At 38.3% G+C, this 17827-nt stretch overlaps 1 protein-coding gene across 1 annotated transcript in view; it reads left to right on the top strand.

The window, feature by feature from the left end:
• SPATA16 (spermatogenesis associated 16) overlaps window positions 1-17827 on the top strand; it is a 192768-nt gene that overhangs the window by 121247 nt on the left and 53694 nt on the right. The window contains exon 4 of the mRNA XM_049709844.1: window positions 12151-12235. Coding sequence (XP_049565801.1) covers window positions 12151-12235 — 85 coding nt within the window. The remainder of the gene's footprint in view (window positions 1-12150; window positions 12236-17827) is intronic.

Genomic DNA, 17827 nt, shown 5'->3' with positions numbered 1-17827 from the left:
CGTACCGCAAAAAAAAAAAAAAAAAAAAAAAAAAAAACCAATAGCTAATTCACAAGGGATAGTTGAAGGGCTCTAAGAAAAGCAAAGTGTTATGACAGGCTGGAAGACAAGAATAAAGAATATTTAAATGCAGTAACGGTTAAAGTAGACTGCACGAAGAAAGTGGCACCCTCATTGCACTCTCACAAAACTATACTACCTATATTAGTTATAAGGTTCTGTACGTTTTTCAAGTGCAAGAAATGACTTTACTGATAATGAGAAAATCAATACACTTTTGAAGCAGTCTCAATAAGCCTGTTTGGATATAAGCCCCTCAGTGAAGCAATGTGTATTTCATTTTCCTAAATACCAGTGTTAGTGCCTGGGCAGAATAAGAATTTGCAAATTGAGTGCTTCCCAAGTATCAGGCACTGCTCAATGTGCATTACATATAATGGCGCATTTAATCCTCCTGACAATCCTATGAAGTTGGCAACTGTTATTATCTGCACGGTAATATGAGGAAACTGAGGCACAAAGAGATTAAGTCACTTGTCCAAAGTTATACAGAGAACAAACGGCAGAGCTGAGATTCAAACAAAGGCAGTCCAGCTCCCACATCTGAGTTCTCAATCCCTGTACTGGATTGCCTCTCCCTTAATCTGATGAAAATAATTTCTTCAAAGTTATCAATGAAGATAATGTCTTCATCTTCAGAAAAGACACAAATGTACAAGACCATTCAATACTGCAACCAAAAGAAGTGACTAATGTGTCATTTTTTGGTACTTTAAGTCATTGAGGGAAACATTTTGGGCACAGATTTTTTGATGCCTCACAAATTATCTACTTATTTTGAGATGTACCGCTGCCTTGAAAAAATTATATGCTTGAATGAAGGAAGGTATTGAGAAAGGGAGAAACTGAATCCTATAGGACTGACCCGAGGCCAGGGGAAGGTGGGTTTCATCGTGGGGGATCTTTGGTGGCCAAACTACAAACAGAATACAGCGGAAGGAAAGAAAAGAGATGCCAGAACAGAGGCATGAACTATTTAAAGGGCTCTAGAAAAGTGCAGAAAGCAAATCTGAACACATCATAATTCTGCCTAATGTCCTCACTGAATACATATCATGCATAAAAATCAGCAAATGCTTTTATGTTACTTGTATAACCTTCTGCTGTCTTGGAAGAAGGCGCCCGTCTTCCACCAGTGAGCTGTTAACACTTGGAGAACAGATTCTTTATTGTATCTTGATGAGATTTTCACAAATAGGTTTTGTTTTTAGTAATGGTGTTTTGTTAAGGTGGTTCTTCTATTTGGATTAAATTGAGAATGCTACCCATAAAATTGTTTTTAAAGATCCATTCTCCTCGGGTCACAAGTGTCCTGTGTAACAATTTCGACCGTATAAAGATGTTCCCCAGGTATAAGCTACCCCTCTCCGAGCTCCTCATTCAACTCATTCTGACCTTTCACACCATTCCTATCCTTTCAGTACAGAAACCAAGCTTGCCTGAGTTGGGAGCATCGGATTCAACCTGCGACCCTCACCATCACCACATTCACCCTCTGGTTGACAACACTAATGTTAATAACAATGGTATCAACCTAAAATGTGTAGGTTTCATTTCATAGATTTCAAACCGTTTTACAAATATTATTACTTTTACACGCACACACACCCTTCCAGAATATAGGTATTATTAAAAATCATCTTCATTCTAGAAATGGACCACAGAATGTTAGGAGGAAGACTTGGATTAAGTGACTTGTCCAAGGTCAAGCATGTTCTAAAAGAGTAAGAGGCATGACCCCATGACCTGGGTTCAGCCTTCACATACGACCACACACGCAACATTCCCTCTTTCCTTTTCTCCCTCACTATCTGGTGCTTAGGCTATTACACCTGAGGGAACATTTTCTAAGACGAACACGCTCTTCCACCACTGGGCAGATTTCTTCTGGCTTTTTTGTTTCATTTTGGAGCCAAAAAATTACCCTGCTCAAGATCGGTAAGGAAAAATGCTCTTGATAATGTAGTCTCGACTAAGAAATGTTATGAAGTAAAAGACAACCTTAAAAAATTGAAAACCTGTTCCATCAACCTTTTTAAAAAAAAAAATGTATTTATTTATTTATTTTTGGCTGTGTTGGGTCTTCGTTGCTGCGCGGGCTTTCTCTAGTTGCTGCTACTCTTTGTTGCGGTGCGTGGGCTTCTCGTCGCAGTGACTTCTCTTGTTGTGGAGCATGGGCTCTAGGCACAGGGGCTTCAGTAGTTGTGGCTCACAGGCTCTAGAGCACAGGCTCAGTAGTTGTGGCACAAGGGCTTAGTTGCTCCACGGCATGTGAGATCTTCCCAGACCAGGGCTCAAACCCGTGTCCCCTGCATTGGCAGGCGTATTCTTAACCACTGTGCCACCAGGGAAGTCAACAGTTTGGCAAGAAATTAGCATCAAGGAACTCCAACAAAAGTTAATAAAGTCTTGTAAAAGATGCACAAGAAAAGAATGGCATTATGGAAATAGTACATTACCAGAGTTAAGAGGCCAAATTTTGATGACAAATATATCTGTTTCAATTCTGACCCTTTCCCTGCTTTTTTGGAAAACTAGTCTCCTCAATTTGAGGAACCTCAGTTTCCTCATTTCATAGCTTGGTTCTAAGAATTCAATGAGATGTAAAAGCAATTACTATGTACATGGTAAGCTCTCAAGAAATATTGGTTGCTGTTACAAATAACGATACTATTACTGTTGTTGCGTGTAATGGTTATCAACTGAGAATCTAGAGACAGGCAATATTTGAAATTCCAGGCTAGTAGGCAGACAGTGAACTTCAGGAAAAACTCTCATCCATTACTGGACAGTCTTGCAGGAGCAAGCGTGGCTAGAACTCCATAATAACCACATCTGGAATGATAATCAAGGTAGGAACGTATTAATTAGATTTGGTCTGCAAAAGGTAGAGACTTGGTCTCGGGGACAACTTTCAAAGAATTAAGCAATTAGTTACAGAGGCAGACTTGTTACAAAGGTCCAGAGATGAAACTATAACTTCTTCAATGTCCACCAACTACTGAAATGCACGAACCCACAGCATTATAGGAGCTGGGCCTCCTGCTGAACCACACATGACTTAGGGGTAGTGGAGTGGGCGAGAGGATGACCAGGGCAAAGCACAAACAAAAGCAGATATAAATTACTGAGCACTGTATTCGTCCGGTTCTCCAGCGACACAGAACCAATAGGAGATAAATATACAGAGAATTGGCTTATGCATTTATGGGGGCTGAGGAGTCCTATGATCTGTAGCTGGCAAGCTGAAGACTCAGGAGAGCCAGGGCTAAGTTGTAGTCTGAGTTTAAAGGCCTAAGAACCCAGAGAGCCGATGATGTACATTCCAATCCAAGTGTGAGTCCAAAGGCAGGAGAAGACCTGTCTCAGCTTGAAGACAATCAGAAAGTGAATTCTCCTTTACTCAGCCTTTTTTGTTCTATTCAGGCCTTCCACAAGTCAGATGAACCACCACCACTCTGGGGAGAGCAATCTGCTTTACTCAGTCTACAGATTTAAATATTAATCTCACCCCCAAACACCCTCACAGAAGCGCCTAGAATAATATTTAATCAAATATCTGGGCACACCGTAGCCCAGTCAAGTTGATACTTAAAATTAACCCCACAAGCACCTACTATTTACCAGGTACTGTAAGAGGCACTAGAATGGTAGTTCCCTGTGGTTTAGTCTAGAGCTGCTTCCAGTGCTGATGGAGATGTTCTGTGTCATTCAACATAGCAGCCACTAGCCACATGTAGGTTACTGAGCACTTGAAATGTGCCTGTGTACCTGAGACACTGAATTTTAAATTTTAATTTTAACTCATTTAGATATAAATAGCCATATATGGCTTAGTGGCTACCATATCAGATAATACAGGTCTAGGGAAAGAGGGTAATAAACAAGTAAACCAACAAGTAAGTTACACAATGTGAGACTTATGCAGGAAAAGGATAAGGTTCTGGCTGAGGTAGGGCAGAACTTGTTTAGATAAAATGGTCAGAGTAGGCCCCCCTGAAGAGGTTATCGATGTTTAAGCTAAAGCCTAAAGGCCTAACTCTTGAGAAGCAGCAGCCAGATGAATAACTGAGGAAACAGAGTCCAGGCAGGAGGAACCACACGCACAAACGTCCCAAGGTAGGAAACTTTGTATTTGCTTTGAGCAACTGAGTAAGCCACACTTGACTGGAGGATGATGGAAAATGTGTTGAAGAGGAAAACAAGAACAGCCTATTACAAGAGTGGGAGGCCACCATAGGAGCTTGGGTTTTATTGAGGTAATTTACAGTTACATTTTTTAAAGATCATTGTGGCTGACTGCTGCGTGGAAAATATATGAGCCTGCAAAAAGATGCATCGTGTGTGTGTGGGGGGGGGGTTGCTTGAGTGAATCTGCTAGTTTGGCTCTCCTCCCAAACAGAATATAATCTTTTTAATACTAGTGTGTATTTGTATTCAAAAGGAATATGCACTTTGCATCAATGTTAATTTATGTGAAAGTAATGGCACGTATATACATACACTCTTGAGCTTTTTGAAGTACAAAAAGAAGGAAACAACATGTTAAATATGCTGAAAATGAAGAAGAATTCTGTAGTTAAAACTATCCAGTAGGGCTTCCCTGGTGGCGCAGTGGTTGAGAGTCCGCCTGCCAATGCAGGGGACATGGGTTTGTGCCCCGGTCCAGGAAGATCCCACATGCCGCGGAGTGGCTGGGCCCGTGAGCCATGGCTGCTGAGCCTGCGCGTCCGGAGCCTGTGCTCCGCAACGGGAGAGGCCACAGCAGTGAGAGGCCCGCGTACCGCAAAAACAAAAAAAAAACAAAACTATCCAATAGATATATTTCTAAGAAGTACCCATACCAGTTACATAAATGAAATAGCTGCATACAAACTCCATAAGATTGTCCTTGGACTCTTGAGAGAGGTCAATTTCTGGTTGTAGAAGAAAGAAAAGGAGGAGGAATTTGAAACAAGTTGAAAAGACAACCATGAAACTGACTAATGTCAAGCAAAGAGGACCCACAGAGAAAGATTAAAGCAATTGGAGTTAATTAACCTAGGGAACAGAAGATTAATAAATTATTGTGAGGATATGTAGAACTGCTATTCAGAGGATAAAGTCTACTTGGGGTTGCAAGTATCACTGGATAGAAAGCTGAAGCCTGTAGACTAAAGCTGCAGAAGACGCTGTTTATGGCTGTGAAACTCTGGAATCAGTGAGCAAAGCAGAGTAATATCCTTCCATGAAGGTCTTTAAAACAGAATAGATTCTCTTCATCAGTCTCATTTGAAAGATTTAAGTGTGATCCTGCCCAAAGGCAAGGTGCTGAACCGAATGACTTTTCAAGGTCCTAGCCAGTCAGCCCAATGAGACCACGCAGCTGAGGGTGTGCTATGATTTTCTTTTGTTTATCCATATCTTACTGTTTTACACCACCATGTGGCCACACTGAGTAGAAATGCTATAAATTTTGAATCTGAACATAGGCCTTGAGAAATGTCAATAATTCTCATACTTTTAGAATTGCACAGTCTGTTTAGAAATATTCAATGTGTAAAGTCACCTGGCATGAATATCTTTATATTGTACATAGTGACCCTTTTTCAGTATTAATTTGGAAAACAACACTGATACTTATCGTATAAATAATAACATGTCAAATTCTTTTATTGTGTATTTGCTATTTGATAGAAATCGTATTTGATTCACAATAAGCTGAGTTCATGACATAAAAATCTTTTATTTTAGATGCATATATATTTGAAAGCCAGATTCTGACCCTTTTATATTTAACAGATGTATTAAGTAAATGAGACTTCAGAAAAAAAATTTTTAAATGAATTCAAATACAGTATCAAAAGAATGGTAGATCTGCTTGTAGAAAAACAATAATTGTTGACACATTTCTACAGACATCATGTTAAAAATAATTTTAGGGCTTCCCTGGTGGCGCAGTGGTTAAGAATCCGCCTGCCAATACAGGGGACACGGGTTTGATCCCTGAGCTGAGTGTTGCATTGGATTCTACATTGGACAAATTAAATTGACAAAGCCCAGTCTGTCCCTCCATTCCCATGTCACCTCTAGTACAAAAGCTTTCTGTTAAATACAGACAGTGAGGTAGACCTAGGGCCAGACTGCTTGTGTTACAATCCTAGTAAACTATGTAACTCTGTAGGCCTCAGGATTTTTGTAATGAGAATTAAATGTAAATAAATTAAATAAGGCTTCATCACTTAATCAACAAATATTTACTGAGTGACGACTACACTATATAGTGCCACACTAATAGTGCCAGGCACTATCCTAGGCACTGCAGAGAGAGCAGTGAATCAAACAGACAAAAACCTCTGCCTTCTGGGAGCTTCCATTCCAGTAAAGAGCAGATAGTAAATATTTTAGGCTTTGTGGGCCATAAGGTCTCTGTCACAATTATTCAACTCTACTACTGTAGCACCAAAGCAGCCACAGGCAAAATGTAAGCAACGCACAAGTGCACGAGCATTGCTATGTTGCATTAAAACTTAATTAGCAAACCCAAGTGGCAGACTAGGTTTGGCCCACAGGCCATGGCTTGCTGACCCCCACAGTAGAGGAAGACAACAATAAACACCACCAAGATGAAAAATAATAAAATAAACACGATGTGGAATGGCGATAAATACTGTGGAAAAAGCAAAAACAAACAATGGTATGGATGGTATTGGAGTGTGTCAGGGTAATCCTTACTGAGAAAATAACACCTGATAAAGACCTGAAGGAGGTGAGCCAGAGAGTCAGGGGGTGTCTAGGGAAAGAACATTCTAGACAGGGACTGTCAGGTGCAAAATCCCAGAGGCAATAGAGCACCTATTCTTTTTGAGGAAAGCAGGTGGACAGTTTGGAGCAAGTAGGAAATAAGATCAGAGAAGTAATATGTGACCAGATGGCATGAGGCTCAACTGCCGTTTTAAAGACTGGTTTTCACTCTGAGTGAGAGAGAAGGCTTTGCAGTTTTAAGCACAGCAGTGACCTACTCTGGTGCACTAATTTTAATGGGATTGTTCTGTCTGCTGTGTTGAGAATAGACGGAGGGAGAAGCAGGGAGTCCAGTTTGGAGTCTGTTGCAATAATCCCGGTAAGACATGATGGACCAGATGGTAATGCTGGAAGTGGTGAGAAGAGGCAGGATTCTGAAATAGGTCAAAGATAACCTGACCAGAATTTTGTCTTGGATTGGATGGGAAATGTGAGAGAAAGAGGGGAATCAATGATGACTCCAAAATTTTTTGCCTGAGAAACTGGATAGATGGAGAAGACTACTAGAGCTTGGGGAAGAGGAAAAAAGGAAGATCAGGGTCTCAGGTATGGAAATACCTATTACGTATCCAAGTAGAGATGTTGAAAAGCAGCTTTTGTAAGAGTCTGCAGATCCAAGACGAGGATTAAACTCAGGGTATAAATGTGTGAGTTGTCAACAAATGGGTGGTGTCTAAAACCATGAAACTGGTGAGATCACCAAGTGATTAAGTACAGAAAGAAAGAGAATGGGTCCAAGCATTGGGCCCTGGGGAGCTCCAAGTTTAGGAGTCCAGAGAGAAAAGGAGACAACAGCAAAGGAGACTGAAAACAGCAACCAGTAAGACTGGAGGGAAATCATAAAGAGCAGAGTTGTGGAAGCCCAGTGGGAAGTAGGTACTGGAAGAGAGAACAATCGCATCAGTTACACCTGAGAGTATGTGTAAAATGAAGACTGAGAATTGAGCCACTGTGTTTAGGAGTGTGGAGACCATCAGTAGCATTGACAAGAGCAGTTTCAGTAAGTGGGAGGCATAAGAGCCTTGTTGGAGTGAGTTTTTTTGAGAGGAGTTTTTGTTCTTTTGTTTGATTGGGTTTTCTTTAAGAGAAAGAATTAAGTTAACTGGAAGGGAAGTGAATCAAGAGAGGTTTGAGGGCTATCTTGTTTTCTTTTAAGGTGGTAGAAAGAACAGCATTTTTGTGTGTTAGTAGAAAAGCCCCAGGAAAAAAGGAGAAATTTGAAGACAGAGCAAGAGGGAAAGAGAGAAAGAGAAAGAGAATTGCTGGAGCAGTTTCCATGGGTGGGCAAGACAGGATGCGATCTGGTGCAGAACTGTGGGTGGGCTGGATTCACATTCTGCATGTAAAGGGCTTATCATGGTACTCACTCAGCACTTAGTAAATCTCAAAACCCACAGATATTAAACTACTAGAGTCTGTCATACAGAGTGAAGTAAGTCAGAAAGAGAAAAACAAATACCATATGCTCACACATATATATGGAATCTAAAGAAAAAAAAAATTGGTTCTGAAGAACCCAGGGGCAGGACAGGAATAAAGATGCAGACACAGGGAATGGACTTGAGGACACGGGGAGGGGGAAGGGTAAGCTGGGACGAAGTGAGAGAGTGGCATGGACATATATACACTATCAAATGTAAAATAGATAGCTAGTGGGAAGCAGCCGCATAGCACAGGGAGATCAGCTCCGTGCTCTGTGACCACCTAGAGGGGTGGGATAGGGAGGGTGGGAGGGAGGCTCAAGAGGGAGGGGATATGGGGATAAATGTAAATGTATAGCTGATTCACTTTGTTGTACAGCAGAAACTAACACAGCATTGTAAAGCAATTTTTCTCCAATAAAGATGTTAAAAAAAAGCGTTGGCTAATGTGATCTTACCATTCCAGTGCAGCTACAACATTCAGTAGATTAATGAAAATAAGTTGAATAGAATAAAGATGATGACAGGAGGACATTCAGAAGCAACAGTGAATCACACTGACTGGCATCTAGGATATTGGTCTAAAGGTAAACAAAGATACCTGAAGAAAAGTAAGAAGAGTGATGGGTTACTGTTTCCTTTTGACTCATGAGGTGAGTTAGCCAAAACCAGGATCCCAAAGGCACTTGACTCCTTGTAGATACTCTGGGTTAATTAATTATCTTTGCCCTTTCAAAACTCAGCATGATGAAAAACCGCTACTCTTGCCTCACAGATATTGCATGGTATACGTAATGTTATTTCCATGCCCTTTTCCTGTTCTTCCACTAATTTTAACACTGATACATAAATGCTAAGCTGTAGGACAGAACCATGGTAGGGAACCAGACAAAGGAAGGTGGGTGGTAAAAGTATAACTGCCATTTCCACTGGGAATAAAATGGGGTTGGAGCAACTACAACCTAAATTGTGTTCCTAATATGAACACAGCTCTGTGCCAGGTACTGGAAGAAATACACTATACTTATGAAAAATATCCCAGCAGACATGCAGCTCTATGAAACCATATTTTGTTATTTAACACAGGTATCTTTTTATGATTATAATAATTGTGCTTCACTGAGGGCAGGTAGCAAATTTCAATGAATCTTAATTCCTCACTTATTTCAATATAAATTTGGAGATGTGTTCCTTGGGAAAAAGACTTGAGCCCCCAGGTGGCATAAAATCATACTTCAGAAAGTAGCAGTTTGGTGGACTTCCCTGATGGCGCAGTGATTAAGAACCCATCTGCCAATGCAGGGGACACAAGTTCAATCCCTGGTCCAGGAAGATCCCACATGCCGCGGAGCAACTAAGCCCGTGTGCCCCAACTACTGAGCCTGCGCTCTAGAGCCTGCAAGCTACAGCTACTGAAGCCCACACGCCTAGAGCCCATGCTCCGCAACAAGAGAAGCCACCGCAATGAGAAGCCCGCTCACTGCAACGAGAAGAGTAGCCCTCGCTCCCCGCAACTACAGAAAGCTGCAACGAAGACCCAACGCAGCCAATAAATAAATAAAATTTTTTTAAAATCATGCAAATAAATAAAATTTAAAGAAAAAGAAAGTAGCAGTTTGACAACACATTATAATAGAAAAAGCAACTTTTGGAAAACATTAATAAAAATGCTAAAACTCCTAACTTTACAATGGTGAACTCAAAACCAACTCTCCAAAAGCTTTACAAATGCAGGAAAGCCCTAGAAGCCCACTGTCGTGACCTACCTCCTCATCTCTCACAATTGTTCCAATCCAAGGATGGCAATAACTAATATAATAGAAACAATCGATTCAGATTTTGCTTAACTCAAGATACTGTGTCTATGATCCAGGATTATCTTTAACAGTTTTTGCATGTTTCAAAATTGTAAAGTTTCTTTCCTGAACTCTGCTCAGTAATTTTAGTACAATATGTATGTTGTCCCTGAAACATTTAAGGAGGCCTGTGACCAGAACTATAGAAGCTGGCCTCTGACTACTGATTGACAATTACATCAATGCTTGCCACCTGTTGCTCAACCTAATAATTCGTTTATCTTAGAGTTCGGCAAACCATGCCACATCTGACCCAGCACATATGTTTAGTAAATAAAGTTTTAATAGAACACAATCGCCCTTATTTTTTAACTTATTGTCTACAGCTGCTTCTGAAAGGCAAAGGTGAGTAGTCATGGCCCACAAAGCCTGAAATATTTACTGTCTGGCCCTTTACAGAAAGAGGTTGCTCACCCCTGGTTTAACTAATAGCTGGTGTCCTCATTAAGCAATGTTTGCTTGAGCCATATTTACATATCCAAATGCTGAGGGAAGGAGGAATCAGAGAGCAGAATCAAGTCATCACGTCAGAGGACCCAACTTGTATGCATACAGTGTGCGCTGTCCTTGGCAGTGAGACTTTACATTCTTCCTTGATTTCTTATAAATTCAATTTATAAAATAGATTTCTATTAGGTGACAGGCATCTACATGTCAAGTAGACTTCCTTTTTAGGTTGTCAGGGGAAGAAAATTTTTACAAGTGTTTCAATCAAAATGCAAATATTTGAAATTTACTTTGCCCCTCTCTAGTCTGATTTTTATAACTTGTTTTCTACCCTGTACATGTTCATGCAATATGAAAACCTCCTAGCTCGCTTTATCTTATCATTAAACTAGGGCTTTGAAAAATATAAAAGGATTTCTGAAAGACAACTTATTCTTAAATTATTGCCAGTTATTTTGAAATGTCAATGGATAGCTTCTTTCCAATACCACATGTGTAAAAAGAGAAATGCTGAGCTGCGTAATCCTTCAAATGGTGGTATTTTTTCCCATTGTTAACCTTTAGAGTCCTAATTTTTGTCTGTCCTGAGCGAGAATCTAAACATTCTAATTCTTCAGCAGAGTACCATAATAAGTTTATAGCTGCTCTGCCTTAGACAACATATATATTTACGGAAGGAAAATTTCTAATTCAATTTACAATTATGTCAGGAAACAACACGTATCTTGCAGGCAAAGATCAGAAAAACATTCAGGGTACACAGTGCTAGGTCTGCTTAAATAAATAAACTTTTGGTACTAGTGATTAGGTACACAGGATTATTATATGTCTAATTGGCCAACGTGACAATTTGGAATTACTTCCAGTCACATTTAATTGGATTTGGAATCTCTGGAGAAAAGAAAGGCCCAGCAGAGAAACAGCCATAAAAGTAAACTGTTTTTCCAAAGGGTGCTAAGCAATGAATTAATATCCATTGCACAATAGTTTTTAATATGCCCTCAGCTTAGTAAGACTAATGCAGTGGTCGTACACACTAGATTCCAAAACTAATTCAATTAAACACAAAGGCCAGGGGAGGGGGGTGTTTGTTGAATTGGAAAATTTTTTATTTTCAATTTTAAGGAGACTACTTTAATCAGAGGTGAATAATCTTCAATTTAGGTAAAGTCTGAGATATGCTTTAGTACCAGTATAATAGTTAGCTACATATGCTACGCGAGGTTTGAAGGTGTTCTAGAGTCTATAAAATATATGTTACTCTATAAATGCTTTGAAGCTTAATAAGAGGTAACCAAAACAAAGCATTCTCTCATAGTCTTTAAATATTCTTATACTGTACAAACAGAAAAGCAATGTAGAAGACAAATGGTGTGTTGCTTCTTTTACAGTTTTAGTTTTGGTACCAAAAAAAAAGACCTACTTTCTACATTCTAAACTGCGCCTTATGCTTTGCTTAATATTAGTCTAGTCACATTTATACATTACAAAATCTTCTTCTTCAGTATTTATATATACTGCCTGTTATAGTTTTCCTTCTGTCCTATAAATTTGTTTTTTAAAAAATCTGTCCTTGTTCTTAGGAGTGCCATGATTGCTGACTACATGTTCTGGCTCTGTGGAGGAAGTGAACAGTCTATAAGCAAGCTCATCAAACTATACTGGCAGGTAAAAATTGATGTCCCAACTAGGGAGGAGGAGCCCATTTCATTTTTAGAACCAAAATGAAGGATTGGTGCTTAAAAGACTGCTGAAAAAGGTAGCTCTGGGCATATCAATCAGAAGGACACTACTCAGTAGTAATGTATTTATAATGAAGTAGATTTTCTGAGACTAATTTTAAGGGCAAAATTCAAGGTTGTTAACCCTTGGCCCATACTTCAGTTTTACAACCCAATATAAATTTTAGACATCCCAGGAACTACTTTCCCAGGCATGCTACTATAATGACATGATCCTTTAAAAAATGAACACTGTATCTTCATAGATTCTTCTTAATCTATGACCTGTAAAAGCAGATGCTAGAAGTACTACCAATTACATAATAAAGGAAAATACAAAGATCCATTGTATTTGTGGGGTAAAGTAGTATTTGAAACACTTAACCAGTAGTAAACTGCATATCATCTTTTTTTATTTGTTATTCAAAATGGCAGCAAGAAGTCATACCAAAGGTCAATTAGATGTCAAGAGGAGAGTCAGAATTTCTTAGAATTTTTAAAATTTAGAATTTACTAGTTCAGTCTCCTTCGCAACATACAAATCTGTTCTTAACCTATCCTCTCCCCACAAATTGTCAATGACTTTCTGACGAAATATATTCAAAGTGAAGAGCTCACTTATCCCCCAAAAAACATCTAATTTGCTAATTATTAAACTGTTTTCCTCATTAAAATAGATTTCTACTCCCTTAAAACTTCCATCAAGTAGTTCCCAGTGAGGCCACATGGACCCAATGGAAACCCACTTCCAAACGAAATATTTTCAAATATTTGAAAATCCAGTACAGATGCTAACTCCCTCCTCCAAATCTTCTCGTCTCCAAACTGTGTGTGGCCTTTTTTTTCTTTGTATTTAAAGATGGTTTAATGTTATTGAACATGAACCTTTTCAACCAACTAGAATAAGATCTGCTAAAACACTAATATGAAAGTGAGAAATAATTGTCAACAGTCGTCTGATACTTCCTGATTTTTCCCACATTTTCACTATTGTGTCTTGGCCCCTAGTTTTCTGTTTCTATATCACATGCTGTCTTCAGTAAACAATAAAGTATTAGGTTTATCATATAAAATTCTCATTAATTTGTATGGTTCTGTCTAAATATTTGGAGCTCAATTTACCTAAAAATAAAGATTTAAATTAGTCCTAATATACTTGACACCTGTAAATTGACCTTAAAGTAGATAAAATTATTATTATTTCAAAAAATTATTAATTTGCTAATAAGTGCAAGACTTTCCTAGGGGAGTCTGGAACATGCAAAATAGTAGCAGTTGCTTATGTAAGTAAATAGTTGTAAAAAAATTGCTAGATATGAAAAATAAGCAAATAATGTCTATTGCATAGATACAGTAAAAAGAAAAGGGGTTTTTATTAAAGTATTTCAGAGGCTTTTGAAGAAAGGTGGGAAAGGAGTTGAATCTTGAGGGGTAGATGATATTCAGCAGGCCTGGCATTTACTAGTTCGCAAACGAATGTTTGTTTCAATTTATTCATTCATTAAACAAACATATATTGAGTACCTACTGTTTTATCTACATTGAAGTAGGAAAAAATAGATTCAATGTTGGTGCAACCTAAGATAGGTTAAGAGCTTGAAATTTTTGTAAATAAATTTTTGTCTGTTTTCTTTAGCTTTCAAAGAGCATTAATATCCCTATTTTATTTACCTAAAATAAAAACTTTTTACTAAAAAATATCTCCACTTACCAATACGTGCATGTTTGCTACACAAAAAAGGAATAAAAAGAATACTATTATTTTACTATTCTGCATTAATAAAAGTAACAAAAACCTATTTGTCCTTGTATTCTCTTTTTCTCCTTTAATTTGAAGCAACGTGGTATATTGAAAAACGGTCCTCATCTGGAAGTCAGATCTGACTCAGTCCAAGTTCTAACACCAACATCTAACCTAAAACAGGCTAGTCTCTAGAGGCACTTCAAGTAGAAAATAAGAGGTAACTGGCATAAGACATTTGAGAAGGTCTATGCTTAAAGCCCATCTTAGCTCTAAAACCTCATGTTTTCAGGTATATCCAAATATGATGTCATACACCTACTGAATGGGAGAAAATATTTGCAAATGATATGACTTATGAGGGGTTAATATCCAAAACACATAAACAACTCATACAACTCAACATCAAAAATCAAACAAACTGATTAAAAAATGGGCAGAAGACCTGAATAGACATTTTTCCAAAGAGGACCTGCAGATGGCAAACAGGCACCTGAAAAGATGCTCAACATTGCTAACTATCAGGCAAATGCAAATCAAAACCACAATGAGATATCACCTCGAACCTGTCAGAACAGCCATCATCAAAAAGACCACAAATAGCAAATGTTGGCGAGGATGTGGAGAAAAGGGAACTCTCTGACACTGTTGGTGGGAATGTAAATTGGTGCAGCCACTATGGAAAGCAGTATGGGGGTTTCTCAAAAAACCAAAAATAGAATTACCATATGACCCAGGAATCCCACTCCTGAGTATATATCTGAAAAAAATAAAAACACTAATTTGAAAAGATACATACACCCCAATGTTCATAGAAGCATTACTCACAATTGCCAAGATATGGAAGCAACCTAAGTGTCCATCAACAGATGAATGGATAAAGAAGATGTGGTGTATATATACATATATATATATATACACATACATACATGTATACATATATATGTATAAATACATATGTGATGTATACACACACACACACACACACAAAATGGAATACTACTCAGCCATAAATAAGAATGAAATTTTGCCATTTGCGACATGGATGGACTTGGAAGGCATTATGCTAAGTGAAATAAGGCAGACAGAGAAAGACAAATATTGTATGATGTCACTTATATGTGGAATCTTAAAAACACAATAAACTGGTGAAGATAACAAAAAAGAAGCAGACTCAGTGATTATCAGTGGGGAGAGGGAAGAGGGGAGGAGAAATATAGGGGTAGGAGATTAAAAGATACAAACTATTATGTATAAAATAAGCTACAAGGATATATTGTATGACACAGGGAATATAGCCAATACTTTATAATAACTATAAATGGAGTACAAGCTTTAAAATTTTTGAATCACTATATCATGCAACTGTAATTTATATAATATTGTACATCAACTATACTTCAATAAAAAAACAAATATGATGTCACAAATTTAAGGAAATTTGTAACATAATTACAAATGTAATTATGTTATGGAAAAAAGTAACATAATTACAAAACACATCCTGCAAATAAGTTCCGTAAACAAAACCCTTCTAACCTGCCTGCCTCAACATCGGCACACCACACCAGTATCTCAATAGTTACATACTTCCTTCTGCTAGCCACCCTCTCCCTGATCTTAATTCAAATGCATACATCTTCCCCCAAACCTTGCTCTGTTCTAAGTCAAAAGGGGTTTTTGGAACAGTGCCAGAGAGTATGCAGTCCATGCCAACTTTAAAGACAGGGCTGTCCCACTACCCAAACCACCATGGCAATTACACTGTTGAATGTAAGAACGCCCCACACATCACAGATTAGGAATTATGTCTGCATGTACATTTGTAGACATCCATTAAGGCTGAAGAGATAGGGGCTATTTTCCCTACTTTTGTAAGTGGAGAAGTTACTATATATCTGCCTTTCAACCACATAAAATCCCTACCACCCTGGTCAGTTATTCTCTTAGAGATGTTAAACAGGAAATGGAAATTTTCAGAATGTAAAAATTTAAGAACAAGTCTACACCTACTTTCACAGATCATTGACTTACAATCTCTTAGATGCAGAAGAACAGACCTTTGCCTTGGTGAGCTCAAGAACACCTTTTAATTGCATTAGGAATACTTTTCATGTCAGCAACTCAGCAAGGAAAAAAGGCATAAAGCTCTACACTATATGACAGCTCATACTGGGATGTATCACTTTCATTAAAAGTGTTTGCACCCGTTATTCTATAATAGTATCACCTCTTCAGAGCTAGAGAGAGTTGGAAATACCTTGTCACACCGTACCTGCATTCATACTTCTACAACCTGATACTCATCCTCTGTTATCAGCCAGCCTTCTCTTCTCAAACACCCCCAGACCTCATCACAATTCTGAACTAATTAGCAAAATGGGAAGTCCCTAGTCAGGCTGGGAATTAGCCATTTTGAAGCAGCGACTCTTGTGTATTTATATATTGTTCCTAAAGTAATAAAATTATTCCAAGAAGAACTTCAGAGTAAACTCTAGTCTACCTCCCAAGCCCCCTGACCCTTAGATCCAAGGATAGATTTAATAGCATCAGGAACTGAGCTAGATTTAATAGCATCAGGAAATGTAAAAACAGACAAGCCTTCCTCTTCCACTCCTGTTTTCTTGCCTTCGTTTTCAGCCACGCTCTCAGACACGTGAGTTATCTGGTGTGCAGCTTTATCTCCTGCAAAGTGAGGAACAGAGCCAACTCTGGTCTGCATCACTCAGCAAAGCGGAGTGAGAAAAGGTGATAACAGCTACTTTTGTTTCAGTACTCCCATGAAACGAGTACAGAGGAACCGCACTAAACAGGGGCAAGCTGCCTGATCAGTTCATTCCCCATCTTGACTGTTCATTTTAAATTTTCTTTCTCTTTCTTTCTTTCTTTCTTTCTTCCTTCCTTCCTTTCTTTCTTCCTTCCTTCCTTTCCTTCCTTCCTTCCTCTCTCTCTCTTTCTTTCTTTCGAGTCATAAACCCCTCTGAGAATCTGATTCAACTGATAAGCATCCACTTAAAAACAATACTCATAAACACATACACAGAAAAAAATGTGCTATTATTTATCTCATTGCATTGGAAATTGATCTAAACATAGTTAACAAAAAAGCATTGACAAGGAATTATGGCTTTCTCACACTTGTGAGAAGGTTGTACACTTTTTCAGGAATAAGAAACTGAAATAACATATTTGACATTGCGTCAATGTCAATGTTTCATTTAATAGCAATAAGAGGTAAAATTCTGATTCACAAAGTCTGATAGCAAATGGAGTCAGAGCTCCTGTAGCTCACAATATCTCACATGGGCCATGTGTCAAGAAATACCAAAATTCATATTATATCATTTCCTTTGTCCTCAAGTCAATGAGCTTATCTTTGTTAACTTCATATTATCAAGGCTATCTATGTCAGCAATTTGTTTCCATTCTAAAGTCATCTGGACAAAAAATGACCTTCATACGACATAAGCCATTTGCAGAGTGTCTGTAGATTTTTGTCTCTAGAAACTCTCCAGACTTTATCAGTCTCACCTCCAATATTAGAAAATCCAGATTTCTGTCTGACTCCAGCAACCTCATTCAGAATAGCAGCTCGACCAAAAAAACTCATCATTCTTCAGCAGTATCTCTAATAGTAAATTCAGCATTTTGATCAAAAGATTTGCCTCATTTACGTAACTAAGATATGAGCCGTTATAAAGCTAGTCCTGGAATGAACTTCTCACATCCAATTTGTTCTAAGAAGGGGTTTCTTTTCTCTTAAAAAAAAAAAGTTAAAAGGAGTAACCAAACCAAATA

Source organism: Orcinus orca, chromosome 5, assembly GCF_937001465.1.
Source record: "Orcinus orca chromosome 5, mOrcOrc1.1, whole genome shotgun sequence".
Taxonomy (NCBI): Eukaryota; Metazoa; Chordata; class Mammalia; order Artiodactyla; family Delphinidae; genus Orcinus; species Orcinus orca.
This window is presented reverse-complemented; position numbering and strand designations above follow the sequence as displayed.